Source organism: Somniosus microcephalus, chromosome 7 (assembly GCF_052327205.1).
Source record: "Somniosus microcephalus isolate GS21.2 chromosome 7, FLI_Smic_1.0, whole genome shotgun sequence".
Classification (NCBI taxonomy): Eukaryota; Metazoa; Chordata; class Chondrichthyes; order Squaliformes; family Somniosidae; genus Somniosus; species Somniosus microcephalus.
The window spans coordinates 235805549-235825864 of NC_140993.1; the positions used below are offsets into that span (position 1 = coordinate 235805549).

At 46.1% G+C, this 20316-nt stretch overlaps 1 protein-coding gene across 1 annotated transcript in view; it reads right to left on the reverse strand.

Moving 5' to 3' along the window:
• LOC147115153 (regulator of G protein signaling 22-like) overlaps window positions 1-20316 on the reverse strand; it is a 142231-nt gene that overhangs the window by 87686 nt on the left and 34229 nt on the right. Inside the window, exons 6-7 of the mRNA XM_085993988.1 lie at window positions 17533-17653; window positions 17348-17425 (exon numbers count right to left, since the gene is read on the reverse strand). Of these exons, the coding sequence (XP_085850114.1) occupies window positions 17348-17425; window positions 17533-17653 (199 nt within the window). The remainder of the gene's footprint in view (window positions 1-17347; window positions 17426-17532; window positions 17654-20316) is intronic.

Below are 20316 nucleotides of genomic sequence, written 5' to 3' on the forward strand. Positions count from 1 at the left end.
TCAGATTTTTGCTTGTGTGCTTGGATGGACAACTGGTTTAGCCATTCATCGCCAGACCGGGCTGGACTACATAAAGCACTATTGGATCTTGCACTCCTCTGTCAAATTCCAGGAACATTCTGGAACGCAAAGATAACCCCTAGCATCTCTTCTCCACTACCAACCATTTCCTTAAACCCCACTCCCCTTCCCCCTCCACCCTCACCTCCAACAACAAGTGCGAGGAGCTCATGGACTACTTTGTCACTAAGATTGAGACCATCCATTCAGCTGCCTCTGCCACTTCCCTCCCATCCCCTAGCCCTCCGGGCCAAACTTCCCCTAAGGTTACACCCTGCCCTAGCCGTGGCCCTGAACTCGCATCTCTCTAGTTACTCTCTTATCTCCCCTCATGCCTCTCTAAGTTCATCTTGTCCATGAGACCCATCTCCTGCTCCCTCGACCCTATTCCCACTAAACTGCTGACCACCCAACCTCCCTTCCTGGCCCCCATGCTAGCTGATACTGTTATCGGTTTCCTCTCCTCAGGTACTGTCCCCCTCCCTTTCAAATCTGCTCTCATCACCCCTCTCCTCAAAAAATACACCCTTGACCCCTCTGTTCTTGCAAACTATCGCCCCATCCCCAACCTCCCTTTCCTCTCCAAAGTTGTTGAACGTGTTGTCGCCTCCCAAATACATGCTTATCTTTCCCGCAATTCCACATTTGAGCCTCTCTAATCAGGTTTCTGCCCTCCCACAGCACTGAAACGGCCCTTATCAAAGTCACAACTGACATCCTATCTGACTGTGACCATGGTGGGCTATCCTTTTTGACCTGTCTGCAGCCATTGACATGGTTGACCGCACCATCATCCTTCAACACCTCTCCTCCATGTCCAGCTGGGTGGTTCCATTCCTATCTGTCCAGTCATAGCTAGGGAATCTCCTGCAATGGCTTCTCCTCCACTCCCGTACCAGTACCTCTGGTGTCCTCCAAGGATCCATCTTTGGCCCCCTCCTAATTCTCATCTACATGCTGCCCCTCGGCCACATCATCGGGCAGATCCTACATCTACGCTGACAACACTCAGCTCTACCTCACCACCAATGTTCCAGTTAAGCTGTGTGGCTGCACGGCAATCTTGTGGTCCCGCGCAGGCCGTTCACTAGCTTTTGTATGGGGAAACCGCGCATCCGTGAACATTTGAATGGGCCGCACAGCCAGTTGAAGGCAGCCAGTTGAAGGGCCCGTGCACCGAAAAAAAATAAGAGGGAACATTGCTCACCACCACCTCTCTCGGCCCCTCCACAGTCTCTGATTTATCACGCTGCTTGTCCGACATCCAGTACTAGATGAGCAGAAATTTTCTCCAATTAAATATTGGGAATACCGAAGCCATTCTCTTCAGTCCCCGCCACAAACTCCATTCCCTAGCCAGCAACTCTATTCCTCTCCCTAACATCTGTCTGAGGCTGAACCAGACTGTTGGCAACCATGGCGTCCTATTTGACCCTGAGCTGAGCTTCCGACCACATATCCTCTCCATCATAAAGACTGTCTACTTTTACCTCCGTAACATCGCCTGTTTATGCCCCTGCCTCAGCTCATCTCCTGCTGAAACCCTCATCCATGGTTTTGTTACCTTCAGACTCGACTATTCCAATACTCTCCTGGCCGGCCACCCACCTACCACCCCCCATAAACTTGAGCTCATCCAAAACTCTGTTGCCCGTATCCTAACTCGCACCAAGTCCTGTTTAACTATCCCCCCTGTGCTCACTGACCTACATTGGCTCAAATTTAAAATTCTCATCCTGTTTTCCAATCCCTCCATGCCCTCGCCCCTCCCTATTTCTGTAACCTCCTCCAGCCAAGCTTTTTGGTCACTTGTCCTATTATCTCTTTATCTGGCTCAGTATCAACTTTTGTTTCATAAGGCTCCTGTGAAGAGCCTTGGGACAATGTTAAAGGCGCTATATATATGCACGTTGTTGTTGTAAAAAGGTGCAGTTTGTCAGGAGCTGTTCATCAAAGTGGAAGTATTTGATTAAAGAGACACAACTCACTGAGATTGCTTGTGGAGACTTGTAGCTCACTGTAGATGTTGCAACATTTTTTGTGCATACGCAGGAAGCCTTCCCCATAATTCTGCATTACCCTTGGAAAGCATTAAATATCAAGAGAATTACTGAACTAGGATCTGAGACCTGCACAATCCACTTCCCAATGGGAAACTCACTTATGGTGGCGGAAGAGAAGCCTGTAAAGGAAGCCAGACTAATCAGGCAGCACCAGAGGACAGCCAGACCTTCCAAGCACTACCCACCCAGCAAAATACCCATTTGCTTCTCTGTGGCTTAGTTAGCTGTTCTGTTACTCATCTGAAAACACGCAGGGGCTGAAATTTGATACTGCTGGAAAACGGGCGCTTGCACCTCGATGCGAAATATGCCCGCGCCTGTTCATAAAGCACAGGCAGCATGTCAATATTGTGCTGCCTGCTAAATACCATGATTGTAGCACAAAGCCTAGCACGGAACGCAAACTGTGCGCTCAGCAGAGGGACAAAGTTCGCATCGCTGGAGCGAGGCTAGCTTACTTAAAGCTAGCCTGCTCCTCTTCAAGGCAGTCTGCTCTTAAACATAGAAACATAGAAGATAGGAGCAGGAGTAGGCCATTCGGCCCCTCGAGCCTGCTCCGCCATTCAATGCGATCATGGCTGATCATCCAAATTCAGTACCCTGTCCCTGCTTTCTCCCCATACCCCTCGATCTCTTTAGCCTTAAGAAATATATCCAACTCCTTCTTGAATATATTTAATGAATTGGACTCTACTGCATTCTGTGGTGGAGAATTCCACAGGTTCACCACTCTCTGGGTGAAGAAATTCCTCCTCATTTCTGTCCTAAATGGCATACCCTTTATCCTTAGACTGTGACCTCTTGTTCTGGACTCCCTGACCATCAGGAACATCCTTCCTGCATCTAATCTGTCCAGTCCTGTCAGAATTTTATAAGTTTCAATGAGATCCCCTCTCATTCTTCTAAACTCCAGCGAGTACAAGCCCAATCGACCCAATCTCTCCTCATACGTCATTCCTGCCATCCCAGGTATCAGCCTGGTAAATCTTCGCTGAACTCCTTCCATGGCAAGAACATCCTTCCTCAGATAAGGCGACCAAAACTGCACACAATACTCAAGGTGTGGTCTCACCAAGGCCCTGTACAACTGCAGCAAGACATCCTTGTTCCTGTACTCAAAGCCTCTCGCTACGAAGGCCAACATACCATTTGCCTTCTTAACCGCCTGCTGCACCTGCATGCTTACCTTCAGCGACTGGTGCACAAGGACACCCAGGTCTTGTTGCACTTCCCCTTCGCCCAATCTATTGCCATTCAGATAATAACCTGCCTTCCTGTTTTTGACACCAAAGTGGATAACCTCACATTTATCCACGTTATATTGCATCTGCCATGCTTCTGCCCAATCACCCAACCTGTCCAAATCATCCTGGAGTTTCTCGGCATCCTCCTCACAGCACACACGCCCATCCAGCTTTGTGTAGTCTGCAAATTTGGAGATATTACATCTAGTTCCCTCGTCTAGATCATTAATATATATTGTGACTAGCTGGGGTCCAAGGACCGATCCCTGCGGTACCCCACTAGTCACTGCCTGCCACTCGGAAAAAGACCCGTTTATTCCAACTCTTTGCTTTCTGTCTGCCAACCAGTTCTCTATCCAAGTCAATACCTTGCCCCCAATCCCATGTGCCTTAACTTTACACGCTAACCTCTTATGCGGGACTTTATCGAAAGCCTTCTGAAAGTCCAAATATACCACATCCACTGGTTCTCCCTTATCTATTCTACCAGTTACATCCTCAAAAAATTCCAGTAGATTAGTCAAGCACGATTTACCTTTTGTAAATCCATGTTGACTTTGTCCAATCCTGTCACTGTTTTCCAAGTGTTCTGCTATTACATCCTATATAATGGACTCTAGCGATGTCAGGCTTACCAGTCTGTAATTCCCCGTTTTCTCCCCACCACCTTTTTTGAATAGTGGGGTAACATTAGCTACCCTCCAATCCATGGGTACTGTTCCAGATTCCATCGAATGTTGGAAGATGATCAGCAATGCATCTACTATTTCTAGGGCCTCTTCCTTAAGTACCCTAGGATGTAGATTATCAAGCCCTGGGGATTTATCGGCCTTCAGTCCCATCAATTTCCCTAACACCATTTCCCTACAAATACTGATTTCTTTCAGTTCCTCCCCTTCATCAGACCCTATGTTCCCCGACATCTCTGGGAGGTTATTTGTGTCCTCCTTTGTGAAGACAGAATCAAAATATGTATTTAATTGGTCTGCCATTTCTTTGTTACCCATTATAAATTCCCCTGATTCTGACTGCAAGGAACTTACGTTTGACTTCACCAATCTTTTTCTCTTCACATATCTATAAAAGCTTTTACAGTCAGTTTTTATGTTCCCTGCAAGCTTACTCTCATATTCTATTTTCCCCTTCTTAATTAATCCCTTTGTCCTCTTTTGTTGAATCCTAAACTGCTCCCGATCCTCAGGTTTACTGCTTTTTCTGGCCAATTTATATGTCCTCTCCTTGGATCTTATGCTATCCCTAATTTCCCTTGTTAGCCACGGTTGAGTCACCTTTTTTGTTTTATTTTTATGCCAAACTGGGATGAACAATTTCTGTAGTTCATCCATGCAGTCTTTGAATGCTTGCCATTGCCTATCCACCGTCAACCCTTTGAGTGACATTCCTCAATCAATCCTACTCAACTCGCGCCTCAGACCATCATAGTTTCCTTTATTTAAATTCAGGACCCTAGTCTCTGAGTCAACTACTTCATTCTCCATCTTAATGAAGAATTCTATCATATTATTATCGCTCTGACCCAAGGGGCCTCGTACAAAAAGATTGCTAATTAATTCTTTCTCATTACATAATACCCAGTCTAAGATGGCCTGATCTCTGGTTGGTTCCTCGACATATTGGTCCAGGAAACCATCCCGTAAACACTCCAGGAATTCCTCCTCCACAGTATTGTTACTAATTTGGTTGACCCAATCTATATGTAGATTAAAGTCACCCATGATGACTGCAATGCTCTTATTGCACACTTCTCTAATTTCCCTTTTAATGCCATCCCCAACCTCCGCATTACTGTTTGGAGGTCTATATACCACTCCCACTAAAGTTTTCTGCCCCTTGGTATTTCTCAGTTCTACCCACACAGATTCCACATCATCAGAGCTAATATCCTTCCTTACAATTGTGTTAATCCCTTCTTTAACCAGCAATGCTACCCCACCTCCCTTTCCTTTTTGCCTACCTTTCCTGAATATCGAATACCCCTGGATGTTGAGTTCCCAGCCTTGGCCACCCTGGAGCCATGTTTCTGTAATCCCAATCAAATCATATTCATTTACCTCTATTTGTGCAGCTAATTCATCCACCTTATTCTGAATGCTCCTTGCATTAAGACACAAAGGCCTAGAAATTGGGTATAGCCCTGCTTGAGGCGTTAGAACTGGCGCTGCGCAAAGTTTATAGCCTGACGAAACTTATCGCCGCCTGGCGCGATATTGGGTTGCATCGCCACTAAAGGGGATTGAGGCGCGAATTCAGGCATTTACACGGGACTCCTAAGGCGCTAATCTTCCGGCGCAACCCAATATCGGAGCAGACGGGCACAGCGCAGGTGCTACCTATTACTGATGACCACGAGACTTCCAGGCGCCGGCCAGCTCTTAAAGGGGTGGGTCAGTCAGCTTCAGCATGCACACTCTTCGCCTTGCAGGCCTCAGAATCAGCGCAGGCCCTTCTCTGGCGCTAAAAACTTGGACCAGATGGAGAAGGTGAGACAGAGAGCAGAGCGCTTCACCAATGAGGCTCTGGAGCAATTGGTGGCCGCAGTGGAGCGCCGGCGAGATGTTCTCTACCCAGACAATGGCAGGAGGCCGAATCATAAGGACTACCGACGAGCTTGGAGGGATGTATGCCAGAGGGACAACTCCAGCAGCATGGTGACCAGGAGCCCTGTCCAATGCAGATAGAAATTCAACGACCTCACTTGGGTCGTGAGGGTGAGTGTTGTTTCTGCAAACTTCTGCATCCCTTCATTTGCACCTGACTTTATGGCTACAGGGTGGGCTGTGCCCCATTGGCCATCTGCCAGCAAGCACCCATGTCCCTTTCTGGGCACACACATGCACATTTGACTCAAGGCATCATGTAAGGGCTCTTGCACCATGGGGGCCATGAGATGATCACTCAGGGCATCATGTAAGGGCTCTTCCACCATGGGGGGCATGAGATGATCACTCAGGGCATCATGTAACATAACTTCCCCTCCTTTCCCCTGCAGTCCAAGCTGGCGAGGATTGGCAAAGACCAGCTTCGCAGCGGTGGAGGACCTCCACAAGTGGTCACTCTCACGGATCTCGAGGAGAGAGTCCACCAGATTCTTGGAGGACGTCTGAGTGGTCCTGTAACCACTGCAGCTGCCGACCCCATTGTCGACAGCGATGGTAAGGTTCTCACCTTTTACAACTGTCTCCTTCCACTTGCTCCCCCCGCCAGCATGCTTTCTCACTGTGGACCCATGTCATAGCCTTGCCGCAATCTGGCATCCCTTGCTGCCAAGCTGTCCTTTTGCTAATGCCACTCTTCCACCTCCCCGCTTTTAGATGCTGCATCACCAGCTCGGGAGCCGGGCCCTCAAGCTGCCAGTACCAGTGCCTCCAAAGGCTCAATGAGAAAATTACTGTCCAACAGAAGGTCAGCAACTCTCTCCAGCAACGATCAGAATGGCCAGCCCAAATGGCTGCAGCTTTTATACTAGTGCTGTCCCCTTTAAATAGCGCCCCCCGAGTCCGAGAAGAGCCTGGGAACGCTCCATCCAACTGTCACTAATTGCGCCAGGCGAAAAGGTTGCGGGCGCCACCGAATATCCGGTCCGGGGCGCCAAAAAGGCGTTGCACACTGAAATGACATGATCTGCCTGCGCCCGTGGGCGAGCGAAAAGAGTTAGCGCCGGCGCTAAAAGGATACTCAATATGGGAGGTGGCGCTATATTCACTGCGCCCGCCCGAAAATTGGGTAACGCCCCAATTCTCGGGCTCTTTAGGCGCTAATCGCTGGCGCTACCAACCGAATTTCTAGGCCAAAGTCTTCAGGCTTGTTTTTTTAATGCTCTTAGACCTATTAGAATTATTATTTACTGTGGCCATGTTTGATTTAAACCGCTGATTTCTCTGACTGCCACTTTTGTTTTTCTCCTTCCTATCTTTTGCTTTTATCCTTGTTTCCCTTTCCTCCTGCCATTTTAGTTTAAACCCTCCCCAACAGCACTAGCAAACACTCCCCCTAGGACATCGGTCCCGGCCCTGCAAACCGTCCGGTTTGAATTGGTCCCACCTCCCCCAGAACCGGTTCCAATGTCCCAGGAGTTTGAATCCCTCCCCCCTGCACCATTCCTCTAGCCACGTATTCATCTGAAATATCCTTCTATTTCTACACTGACTAGCACGTGGCACTGGTAGCAATCCTGAGATTACTACCTTTGAGGTCCTATCTCTTAAAGGAGAACTGTCTTCTGCAGATAAAAAAAACCTAAAATTCCTTCAACACTAGGCTGTCTGTACCTCTTAAAGATGAGCTGCTTTCTGCAGATAAAAAATTTAAAATTCATAGCATCATAGAATGGTTACAGCACAGAAGGAGGTCCGTTGAGCCCGTGGCAGCTCTCTGCAAGAGCACTTCAGCTAGTCCCATGCCCCTGCCCTTCCCCCGTAGCCCTGCAATTTTTTTCCTTCAGGTACTTATCCAATTCCCTTTTGAAAGCCACGATTGAGTCTACCTCCACCACACTTTCAGGCAGCGCATTCCCTATCCTACCCACTCGCTGAGTAAAAAAGATTTCCCTCATGTCGCCTTTGGTTCTTTTGCCAATCACCTTAAATCTGTGTCCTCTGGTTTTCGACCCTTCCGCCAATGGGAACAGTTTCTCTCTATCTACTCTGTCTAGACCCCTCATGATTTTAAACACCTCTATCAAATCTCCTCTCAACTTTCTCTGTTCTAAGGTGAACAACCCCAGCTTCTCCAGTCTATCCACATAACTAAAGTCCCTCATCCCTGGAACCATTCTTGTAAATCTTTTCTGCACCCTTTCGAAGGTCTTCACATCCTTCCTAAAGTGCGGTGCCCAGAATTGGACACAATACTCCAGTTCAGGCCGAACCAATGTTTTATAAAGGTTCATCATAACTTCCTTGCTTTTGTACTCTATGCCTCTATTTATGAAGCCCAGTATCCCATATGCTTTTTTAACTGCTTTCTCACCCTGCACTGCCCCCTTCAATGACTTGTGCACATATACCCCCACGTCTCTCTGTTCATGCACCCTCTTTAGGATTGTACCATTTAGTTTATATCGCCTCTCCTCATTCTTCCTACCAAAATGTATCACTTTGCACTTTTCTGCGTTAAATTTCATCTGCCACGTGTCCGCCCATTTCACCAGCCTGTCTATGTCCTCTTGAAATAACAACAGAAAATGCTGGATAAACTCAGCAGGCCAGGCAACATCCATGGAGAGAAATAGAATCAACGGGCCGGATTTTCATTCAGAAGTCGGGAAGGAGGCGGGACCAATACTTTCGGGTTGCAGTCCCGCCTCCATCGAGATGCCGCCAATCCACGTGATTTTCACTCGATTGACCTTGTTGAGCCCACCCAGCGGGCTCAGCAGGCCAATTAAGGGCCATCTGGCAACAGGTGACATCACAGACTGAAATTTCATCTGTCAAGAGTTCCTGACAGATGAAATATCAGTGTTTCACAGCTGTTTGAAGCTGTCAAACACTGACAGTCTTACTTCTAACCTGAATCCTTCTACGCAGACTCAGTTAGAAATCTCGCCGGCACTGAAAGCTGCAGGCTGTCACTTTTGACAGATCGCAGCCATTCTGCTTTCTGTGCCGGCTGAATGATGGACTCCCAAAGCCTAGAGGAAGGAAGGCTGTAAAGGTAAGTACAGGTAATTTAAACTTCTTTACACACTTTAGACACACCAAACACACTTACCTTTGCACTCAAGCACCCATCACTCACCTGAACACCGACATCTCGATCCCTCCAAGTCCTTCAACCCGACGGCCCGACTCCTATAACCTGGCGTGGTTTGGAGCCGTCGGGAATCCCACACGACAACCTTCAAAATAGGGATTAGGCTAAAAACTGCCTGTTAACTACCTGTTAACAGGCAGTTAATTGGCACTAATCCCTTCCTGCCTCGGGTCGGCGGGTCCCAGTGCGGGGCGGGTACCCGCCTCCTTTTGAAACTTACATGGAGGTGGGTTTTGGGCGGGATGGTGTCGGGACCCCCGAATTTGGGATTTTAGCCCCCCGCACGCCTAAAAGCCCGCCTCACGGCACACTGAAAATCAACCCCAACGTTTCAGGTCGAAACCCTTTGTCTTGACAAAGGGTTTCGACCTGAAACATTGACTCTCTTTCTCTCCACGGATGTTGCCTGGCCTGCTGAGTTTTTCTAGCATTTTCTGTTGTTATTTCAGATTTCCAGCATCTGCAGTATTTTGCTATATGTCCTCTTGAAGTCTATCACTATCCTCCTCACTATTCACTGTACTTCCAAGTTTTGTGTCATCTGCAAATTTTGAAATTGTGCCCTGTACACCCAAGTCCAAGTCATTAATATAGATCAAGAAATGCAGTGGTCCTAGTACCGACCCCTGGGAACACCACTGTATACCTTCCTCCAGTCTGAGAAACAACCGTTCACCACTACACTCTGTTTCTTGTCACTTAGCCAATTTCATATCCATGCTGCTACTGTCCCTTTTATTCCATGGGCTTCAACTTTGCTGGCAAGCCAATTATGTGGCACTTTATCAAACGCCTTTTGGAAGTCCATGTACACCATATCAACCGCATTGCCCTCATCAACCCTCTCTGTTACCTCATCAAAAAACTCAATCAAGTTAGTTAAACACAATTTGCCTTTAACAAATCCATGCTGGCTTTCCTTAATTAATCCACACTTGTGCAAGTGACTGTTAATTTTGTCCCGGATTATTGTTTCTAAAAGCTTCCCCGCTACCAAGGCTAAACTAACTGGTCTGTAGTTGCTGGGTTTATCCTTGCACCCATTTTTGAACAAGGGTGTAACATTTGCAATTCTGCAGTCCTCTGGCACCACCCCCGTATCTAAGGAGGATTGGAAGATTATGGCCAGTACCTCCACGATTTCCACCCTTACCTCCCTCAGCATCCTAGGATGCATCCCATCCGGTCCTGGTGACTTATCTACTTTAAGTACAGCTAGCCTTTCTAGTACCTCCTCTTTATCAATTTTTATCCCATCCAGTATCTCAACTACCTCCTCTTTCACTATGACTTTGGCAGCATCTTCTTCCTTGGTAAAGACAGATGCAAAGTACTCATTTAGTACCTCAGCCATGCCCTCTGCCTCCATGCATACGTCTCCTTTTTGGACCCTAATCAGCTCCAATTCCTTCACCACTAGGCAGTCTGCACCTTTTAATGGTGAGCGGCCTTCTGCTGATCAAAAGTGCTTCAGCACTAACATAAATGGTTCAACAGGCCAAGGAAAGGGCACCCAGGAGCTCGGACACAGCCCTTGAGCTTTGTGCAGGAGGTCAACACTGGAAGAGAGGTCCTCTATCCACAGAGGCCAGGAGGCCCTCCTGAACAAAGGATGTGGGACCAGATCACCAAGGCCGTCACTGCCAGCAGTGTCACCCCCAGGACATGGCTCCAGTGCCCAAGAAGTTTCATGACCTCAGACCAGTGGTCAAAGTCAGTGAATGCATCTTCAAAAGCCATCTCCTACCAACTGCATCACTAGCCTCGCACTCTGCTCAATGCATGACCCCCTCACCATCACTCACCTACCAACAATCTCTACCAAACACAAGGTGCACCTCACATTCCTAGCTTCACCTCACCCTCTGGGTGGAGACAGTTTTGGCCATTCTTGGCAGGGGCATGGCTGAGCCCTTGGCCAGCGGTGGGGCTGAAAGAATATGAGATGCTGGTACCCTCATACGTTATCATCCTTCTCACATCCCACTTCCCTCTCATCCCACAATCTCTTCTGATTTACAAGCTACATATGGTGTAAGAATGCACCTTTTGAATTATCCCTCTCCGCTCACCACAACCTTGTACGTTCCTCATTTCACACGCCCAAGAAATCCAGCCTGCACAGCCAGTGGTTGACCAACAAGAGGGAGAGGAGAGTGAAGAAGACGAAGAAGAAGAAACACCATCACTCGATTTCACACTCCCAGCCACCAGCTCTCCAAGGTTGTCCTGCAAGGCCATTTGAAGTGTCCCCCACTGAAAGTCAGCAGCCTTCCACCAGCCATGCTACAGCCACTGGGGTAGCACTGCATGACATCACTAGGGTAGGCAAAGGCACACACAAGACAGTCACTGAGGGAAAGCACAAGGGTGATTAGTTGACTTTTTGATGTAATATTGGATGCATATATGGATAATGTTGGATTGGAAAATTTACTTTGTGGTGGCTTGTATTTTAACATTGTGGCCAAGAGGATGCTGTGATGGTCAGTAACAGAGGGAAGGTAAGGTGTGGGACAAATGTTGAAAGGGGAATTGGGGTTGTGTTCACTGGTAGTGCAGGCAGATAATTCAAACCTAGATAACCCGGCCAGAAAGGGGCTGTGTTGTTTCCTTCCTTCTTCCTCCTCTTCTCCTTCCTCTGCCCTCTGCAAGCAGCTTGTCCCTTTTGCTGCCTCTGCTCCATCTCCATAACCTTCCAGAGATGTGGGGGAACATAGGATCTAATGAGAAGGAGGAACTGAATGAAATCAGTATTTGTAGGGAAATGGTGTTCGGGAAATTGACGGGATTGAAGGCCGATAAATCCCCAGGGCCTGATAATCTACATCCTAGGGTACTTAAGGAAGTAGCCCTAGAAATAGTAGATGCATTGCTGATCATCTTCCAAAATTCGATAGACTCTGGAACAGTTCCCATGGATTGGAGGGTAGCTAATGTAACCCCACTATTTAAAAAAGGTGGTAAAGAGAAAACAGGGAATTATAGCCTGACATCAATAGTGGGGAAAATGCTAGAGTCCATTATAAAAGATGTAATAGCAGAGCACTTGGAAAACAGTGACAGGATCGAACAAAGTCAACATGGATTTACAAAAGGTAAATTGTGCTTGACTAATCTATTGGAATTTTTTGAGGATGTAACTGGTCGAATAGATAAGGGAGAACCAGTGGATGTGGTGTATTTGGACTTTCAGAAGGCTTTCGATAAGGTCCCGCATAAGAGATTAGCGTGCAAAGTTAAAGCACATGGGATTGGGGGTAAGGTACTGATTTGGATAGAGAACTGGTTGGCAGACAGGAAGCAAAGAGTTGGAATAAACGGGTCTTTTTCCGAGTGGCAGGCAGTGACTAGTGGGGTACCGCAGGGATCGGTGCTAGGACCCTAGTTATTCACAATATATATTAATAATGATCTAGACGAGAGAACTAGATGTAATATCTCTAAGTTTGCAGACGACACAAAGCTGGGTGGGCGTGTGTGCTGTGAGGAGGATGCAGAGAAACTCCAGGATGATTTGGACAGGTTGGGTGATTGGGCAGAAGCATGGCAGATGCAGTATAATGTGGATAAATGCGAGGTTATCCACTTTGGTGGCAAAAACAGGAAGGCAGATTATTATCTGAATGGCAATAGATTGGGACAAGGGGAAGTGCAATGAGACCTGGGTGTCCTTGTGCACCAGTCGCTGAAGGTAAGCATGCAGGTGCAGCAGGCGGTTAAGAAGGCAAATGGTATGTTGGCCTTCATAGCGAGAGGATTCGAGTACAGGAGCAAGGATGTCTTGCTGCAGTTGTGCAGGGCCTTGGTGAGACCACACCTTGAGTATTGTGTGCAGTTTTGGTCGCCTTATCTGAGGAAGGATGTTCTTGCCATGGAGGGAGTGCAGTGAAGATTCACCAGATTGATACCTGGGATGGCAGGAATGACGTATGAAGAGAGATTGGGTCGATTGGGCTTGTATTCGCTAGAGTTTAGAAGAATGAGAGGGGATCTCATTGAAACTTATAAAATTCTAACAGGACTAGATGCAGGAAGGATGTTCCCGATGGCGGGGGAGTCCAGAACCAGGGATCACAGTCTAAGGATAAGGGGTAAGCCATTTAGGACTGAGTTGAGGAGGAATTTCTTCATCCAGAGAGTGATGAACCTGTGGAATTCTCTACCACAGAAGGCAGTTGAGGCCAATTCATTAAATATATTCAAGAAGGAGTTAGATATATTTCTTAAGGCTAAAGGGATCAAGGGATATGGGGAGAAAGCAGGGACAGGGTACTGAATTTGGATGATCAGCCATGATCTCATTAAATGGCGGAACAGGCTCGAGGGGCCAAATGGCCTACTCCTGCTCCTATCTTCTATGTTTCTATGTTTCAATGGGATGCTGCAGCCCAAGGGGGACTGCAACTAGAGCCCCCAGGACTGGGAGGAAGTGGTGTTCTCAGAGGCCTTCCTTTAAGTGCCAAAGCCTTGCAAACATCCAGCAGCACTCCCTGCACACTTTAAGAACTTTTTTAATGTATTGCACCAAGCCACTACTCCAATAAAATGTAAAGAAACCAGTCCAAAAGCTGCCTGAAAGTTGTGTGTGTCCCTTTAAGAAGTGCTGGCAGCATCTCTGTTGTACTGCTGCACACATGTTCTTCTATGCATGGTTTGGAGAGGGCATTATTAAGAGCGACGACATCCAAAATCACAGATTGTGGATCAATTCAGGCGATGCAGTGCTGAATGGATAGCAATATTTGACAATGTTCAGGATGTTTGTGATTGTATGGGTTACCCTGGTCAATTAAACAATTAACACTTTAGATAGCAAAACATAGGTAGAAAAAGTGTTGAGGTCCTTCAGGCAGAGTTTCAGGAGCTAGGAAAAAGGTTAAAAAAAAATGACCTCAAAGGTAGTAATCTTAGGATTACTTCTAGTGCCACATGCTTTTGAGTATAGAAATATGAAGAAAGCGCAGGTAAATGCGTGGCTGGAGAAATGGTGCAGGAGGGACAGTTTCAGATTCTTGGGGCATTGGGACTGGTTCTGGGGAAGGGGCACCTGTACAAGATGGACAGTTTGCACCTGAACAGAGCTGGGACCAATGTTCTCGCTGAGAGATTAACTAGTGCTTTTGGGGAGGTTTAAACTAGTTTGAGAGGGAGCAGAACCAGAAAATAGCAGAAAGCAACAGAAATGAGATCAGAGGACAGAGATATAAACAGCAGTAAAATTGGAAATTTCCCCAAAATTGCAGGGACCAGATTGAAGAAAATAGCAAAAGTGACGAAGGAGGTATTAAATTGTATGTACGTCAACATCTGTAGTGTAACTAATAAGGTTGGTGAGCTGCAGGCACAAATTGCTACATGGGATTACGATGTGGTTGCATTAATAGAGACATGGCTCAAACAAGGCCAGGAATGGGTTCTTAATATTCCTGGTTACCAAGTAATCAGGAATGATAGAGAAGGAAAAGGAGGGGAGCGTGGTAGTATTGATTAAGAATGATGTTACAGTAAAAAGGTTATACTAGATGGTTCTAGGACTGAATCTATTTGGCTTAAGTTGAGGAACAGAGGAGGAGCTGTTACATTGCTGGGAGTTTTTTTATAAAGCTCCAAACAGTGAGATGGAGATAGATGAGCAGATTTGTTGTCAAATTTCAAAGGTGTGTAAGAAAAATAAAGTAGTAATATTAGGAGACCTTAATTATCCTAATATAGACTGGGAAAAACATAGTGCTCAGGGTAAGGAAGGAGAGGAATTTCTGATGTGTACAGGAGAACTTTCGCGATCAATATGTCTCCAATCCAACAAAGAAAGAAGCAGTGTTGGATCTGGTTCTGGGAAATTAAGTAGGGCAAGTGGAGTGTATTATAGTAGATCATCATCTAGTTAATAGTGACCACAACATAATTGGTTTAGAGTAATTAGGGAAAGAGACCAGAAAATATCGAAGGTAAAAATGCTCAACTGGGGAAGAGCTCATTTCTGTGATTTAATAAGGAACCTAGCACAGCTAGATTGGGAAAAGGTGATTGCAGGGTAAAGCAGTAACGGAGCAATGGGGGGCATTCAGGGAAGAGATAGTTCAGGTACAAACTAGGCAGATTCCTTTGAAGGGAAAAGATAGAGCATCCAAAGCTAATGCGCCCTGGTGACAAAGGAAATAAAAGTTAAAATAAAACAGAAAGAGGAGGCTTATGACAAATGTCATGAGCAAGATTCAGTTAATAACCAGGAAGATTACCGGAGGGAATTGAAAAAGTTAATACGGGAGGCAAAGAGAGGTTACGAGGAAAGATTAGAAGGCAACATTAAATGGAACCGTAAAACATTTTATAAACAAAGTGGAAGCTGGAGAAAGAGTTGGGCCTATTGAGGACCCAAAGAGAAATCTTCATGTAGAGGCTAAAGTATTAAATGAATATTTTGCATCTGTCTTCACAGAGGAAGCAGATGATGTGAAGGTTACACTAATAGAGGAGAGGGAAGGTACAGACAGGGTAGTAACAGATAGAGAAAACATACTAAAAAGATTAGCATTACTGAAAGTTGGTAAATCACCTAGTCCAGATGAAATGCATCCTAGGTTGCTAAAAGAAGCAAAGGTAGAAATAGCAGAGACATTTGTCACAATCTTTCAGTCCTTACTGGATAAAGGAGTAGAGCCAGAGGACTGGAGGGTTGCTAAAGTTATACCACTATTCAAGAAAGGGGAAAGGGATAAACCAGGAAACTACAGGGCAGTCAGCCTGACATCGGTGGTGGGGAAGTTATTAGAAACCATTATCAGGGACAAGATAAACTTTCATTTGGAAAGGCATGGGTTAATCAAGGAGAGCCAGCATGGATTTGTTAATGGTAAATCTTGTCTGACTAACTTCATTGAATGAGGTAACAGAGAAGATTGATCAAGGTAGTACAGTAGATGTTGTATATATGGACTTTCGGAAGGCATTTGACAAAGTGCCACACAGGAGGCTTATTAAGAAGATGGAAGCCCATGGAATTAAGGGGAAAGTGGATACAAAATTGGCTCAGTGGCAGGAAGCAGCGGATGGTGGTGGATGGATGTTTTTCAGACTGGGAGGTGGTTTGCAGTGGTGTTCCTCAGGGTCAGTTTTGGATCCATTACTCTTTTCAATTTTTATAAACGACCTAGACTCAGGTGCAGGGAGCAGCATTATAAAGCTTGCAGATGATATGAAACTTGGCAAAGTACAGTAATAGATCATGATGAGGATAGTTATAGTCTTCAGGATGACATAGGTGAAATGGGCAGAAGCCTGGCAGATGGAGTTCAATGCGGAGAAGTGTGAAGTGATGCACTTTGGGAGGACTAATATGGAAAGACAGTATACTATAAATGGCACAATTCTGAAAAGTGTAGATCAGCAGAGAGACTTTGGTGTCCAAATACACAAATCCTTAAAGGTGGCAGTGCAAGTTGATAAAGTGGTTAAAAAAGCATATGGGTTACTTGGGTTTATGATTAGAGGAATAGAATTTAATAGCAAAGAGATCATGCCAAAACTTTATAAATCACTGGTTAGGCCTCAGCTGGAGTATTGTGAACACTTCTGGGCAACACACTTCAGGAAAGATGTAAAGGCCTTAGAAAGGGTACAGAGGAGGTGTAGCAGGCTGTTACCAAGGATGAAAGACTTCAGTTATGAGAAGAGGTTGGGAAAGTTAGGACTGTTCTCTTTAGAACAGAGAAGGTTAAGAGGTGACCTAATAGAGGTTTTCAGGATGATGAGAGGTTTTGATAGAGTGGATAGAGAAAAACTATTCCCTCTGGTGAGTGGGTCAATAACCAAAGGTCACAGATTTAAAATCATTGGCAAAAGATCTAGAGGGGAGATGAGAAGAATTTTTTTCACTCGCAGTGTTGTCAGGATCTGGAAAGCTCTACCTGAAAAGGTGGTGGAAGCTAATTCCATAAATAATTTTAAAAAGGGAGTTGGACAGGTACTTGAAGCTAATTCCATAAATAATTTTAAAAGGGAGTTGGACAGGTACTTGAGGATGAGGAACTTACCGGGTTACGGACAAAAAGCAGGACTAAGTGTGACTGCTCTTTCAAAGAGCCCGCACAGGCACGACGGACCGAATGGCCTCCTGTGCTGTGAGTTTCAATGATTCTATGATTCTAGATAATCCACTGTTGCTGCAGAAACTCACACCTTCTGGAACCCCTTGCAGCCAACCTGCTTGGTCCAAGCTATGAACTTTCTGTTGAAGAATATTTGGTGTAACCTTGAGTATTAACCGTTTAAATCCTGTTTCTAGCAATAAAAAATATAAGTAAAAAATCCAACACAGGCAAAAAACTCCACTAAACTAGTGACAAGCCATTTCCCCATATAGCATGGCATATGAACTTACTCCTTACTCTCCTGGTTGCTGAGAGGGGTGTCGAAGGTGATCCCAGTGCAACACTTCTTTAGCGACTGTCTATTTTGTGGAACTTTTCTTTGGGATTGGTGAGGTTTGCAAGTCTGCGCTGGGCGTTTCTGTTAATGAATAGAAATAGAGATTAACAGAAATCTAATTTAGATGTCTGAAGGCAGTGCTACTATATTATACACCACATAGGCTCTGCCAAATGGGTTTCTTCAGCTCTCACCTTGAGTAGATATCTCGTTTTGTTTTCTTTCTCTCTCTTACTTCAGTGCTTCTTAGTACATTTATTTATTCCTATCGTTACTATAATATTGTCCTTGAATTTCCTTGCTGTCTGTCGTGCTGTTACAGTGAATGAAAATAACACCATTCACCAGCAGGAGTAGCACGGGTTCATTTGCCTATGAAGTGGCATTAGTTGTTTCATAATAACATTGCAAAGTTGTTGTGGGCAGTGACTCCAGGAAATTTCAGTGCAAAAGACAGCACTCTTCACCAGAGCACTTGGGAGGCTGCAGATATTCTTTCCTTGACCCCTTTTTATTTGATCCACCCAGGGCATCTCCCACCGTCAGCTGGAGTGCTCTTTGCCAGATGCCTGACCAGTCACAGGCCAGCAGTGCCCAGGGGGCACCATGAGAGCGCAGAAAGTCGCTGAAGGGCTGTGCATTTTTCACACAAACAGCCATGGATGGCAAAAGGGGTAAGGGACAACATTAAACTAAAAGAAAAGCATACAAAAATGCAAAAAATAGTATCTGGGAGCGATACAAAGAACAACAAAAGGTGACAAAACAGATAGTAACGGCTATAAAAAGGGAGTATGCAAAGAAACTTGCAAGGGATATCAAAATCAACACAAAAACGTTACAATTATTTAAGAAAAAGAGGGTGGTCGGGAGCAATGTGGGCCCCTAGAAAACTGGGAGAGAGCAGAGGCGCGACCGGCGGCAGTTAAAAGCGGCGGCAGCGAACGAGGCCCGACCAGAGAGCTTGGACCTGGGAGAGAGCAGAGGCGCGACCGGCGGCAGTTAAAAGCGGCGGCAGCGAACGAGGCATACCAATTCAACAGCAGAGGAGAGAGGTAAAAAGTAATCCAAGTGTGACGTCACCAGGAAGCAGGTAAGTGATTGGTTGGTGAGTATTTCTTTTATTACAAGATTAAATTCTGCGGTTTATATTTTCTTGGGTCTCTGTGGTGTAGTGGGGACAGTTGGTAAATAAGCGCCCTAGAGTACATCTTTAACTGGTGGTATAGAATTAATTTAAATTAATTAAAGGGGTAAGTCATGCCAGGAGAGCCCAGCCCCGTGTTATGCTCCTCTTGCTCTATGTGGGAATTCAGGGACGCTGCCAGTGTCCCTGATGACCACGTGTGCCAGAAATGCATCCAGCTGCAGCTACTAACGGGCTGTATTGAGGCGCTGGAGCTGCAGATGGATGGGTTGTGGAGCATTCACGATGCTGAGAGGGTCGTGGATTACACGTATGATGAGTTGGTCACGCCGCAGGGTAGGGCTGCTCAGGCAGAAGGGAAATGGGTGACCACCAGGCGGAGCAGTAGAAGCAGGCAGGTAGTGCAGGGGACCCCTGTGGTCATCCCCCTTTCAAACAGGTATACCAATTTGGATACTGTTGAGGGGGATGACTCACCAGAGGAAGGCAGCAGCAGCCAACTTCCTGGCACCGGGGTGCTTCTGCTGCTCAGGAAGGGAGGAAAAAGAGTGGGAGAGCAATAGTGGTAGGGGATTCTATCATAAGGGGAACAGATAGACGGTTCTGTGGCCGTAGACGTGACTCCAGGATGGTTTGTTGCCTCCCTGGTGCCAGGGTCAAGGATGTCACTGAACAGCTGCAGGGCATTCTGAAGGGGGAGGGTGAACAGGCAGAGGTCGTAGTTCACATTGGGACCAACGACATAGGTAGGAAGAGGGATGAGGTCCTGCAACAAGAATTTAGGGAGCTAGGTAGCAGATTAAAGAGCAGGACCTCAAAGGTTGTAATCTCTGGATTACTCCCGGTGCCACGTGCTAGTGAGTATAGGAATAGGAGGATAGAGCAGATGAATGCGTGGCTAAAGAGTTGGTGCAGGAGGGAGGGCTTTAGTTTCCTGGATCACTGGGCCTGCTTCTGGGGAAGGTGGGACTTGTACAAGTCGGACGGGTTGCACCTGAACCAGAGCGGGACAAATATCCTTGCGGGGAGGTTTGCTAGCACTGTTCGGGGGGGTTTAAACTAAAATGGCAGGGGTTGGGAACCTGAGCAGGGAGACAGAGGAAAGGAAAACAGGGATAAAAGCAAAAGATAGGAAGGAAAAAAACAAAAGTGGCAGTCACAGAAATCAACGGTTTAAATCAAACGTGGCCACAGTAAATAATAATTCTAATAGGTCTAAGAGCGTTAAAAAAACAAGCCTGAAGGCTTTGTGTCTTAATGCGAGGAGCATTTGTAATAAGGTGGATGAATTGGCTGCGCAAATAGAGGTAAACGAATACGATTTGGTTGGGATTACAGAAACGTGGCTCAAGGATGGCCAAGACTGGGAACTCAACATCCAGGGGTATTCGATATTCAGGAAAGATAGGCAAAAAGGAAAGGGAGGTGGGGTAGCATTACTGGTTAAAGAAGGGATTAATACAATTGTAAAGAAGGATATTAGCTCTGATGATGTGGAATCTGTATGGGTAGAATTGAGAAATACTAAGGAGAAAAAAACATTAGTGGGAGTGGTATATAGACCTCCAAACAGTAAGGTGGAGGTTGGGGATGGCAT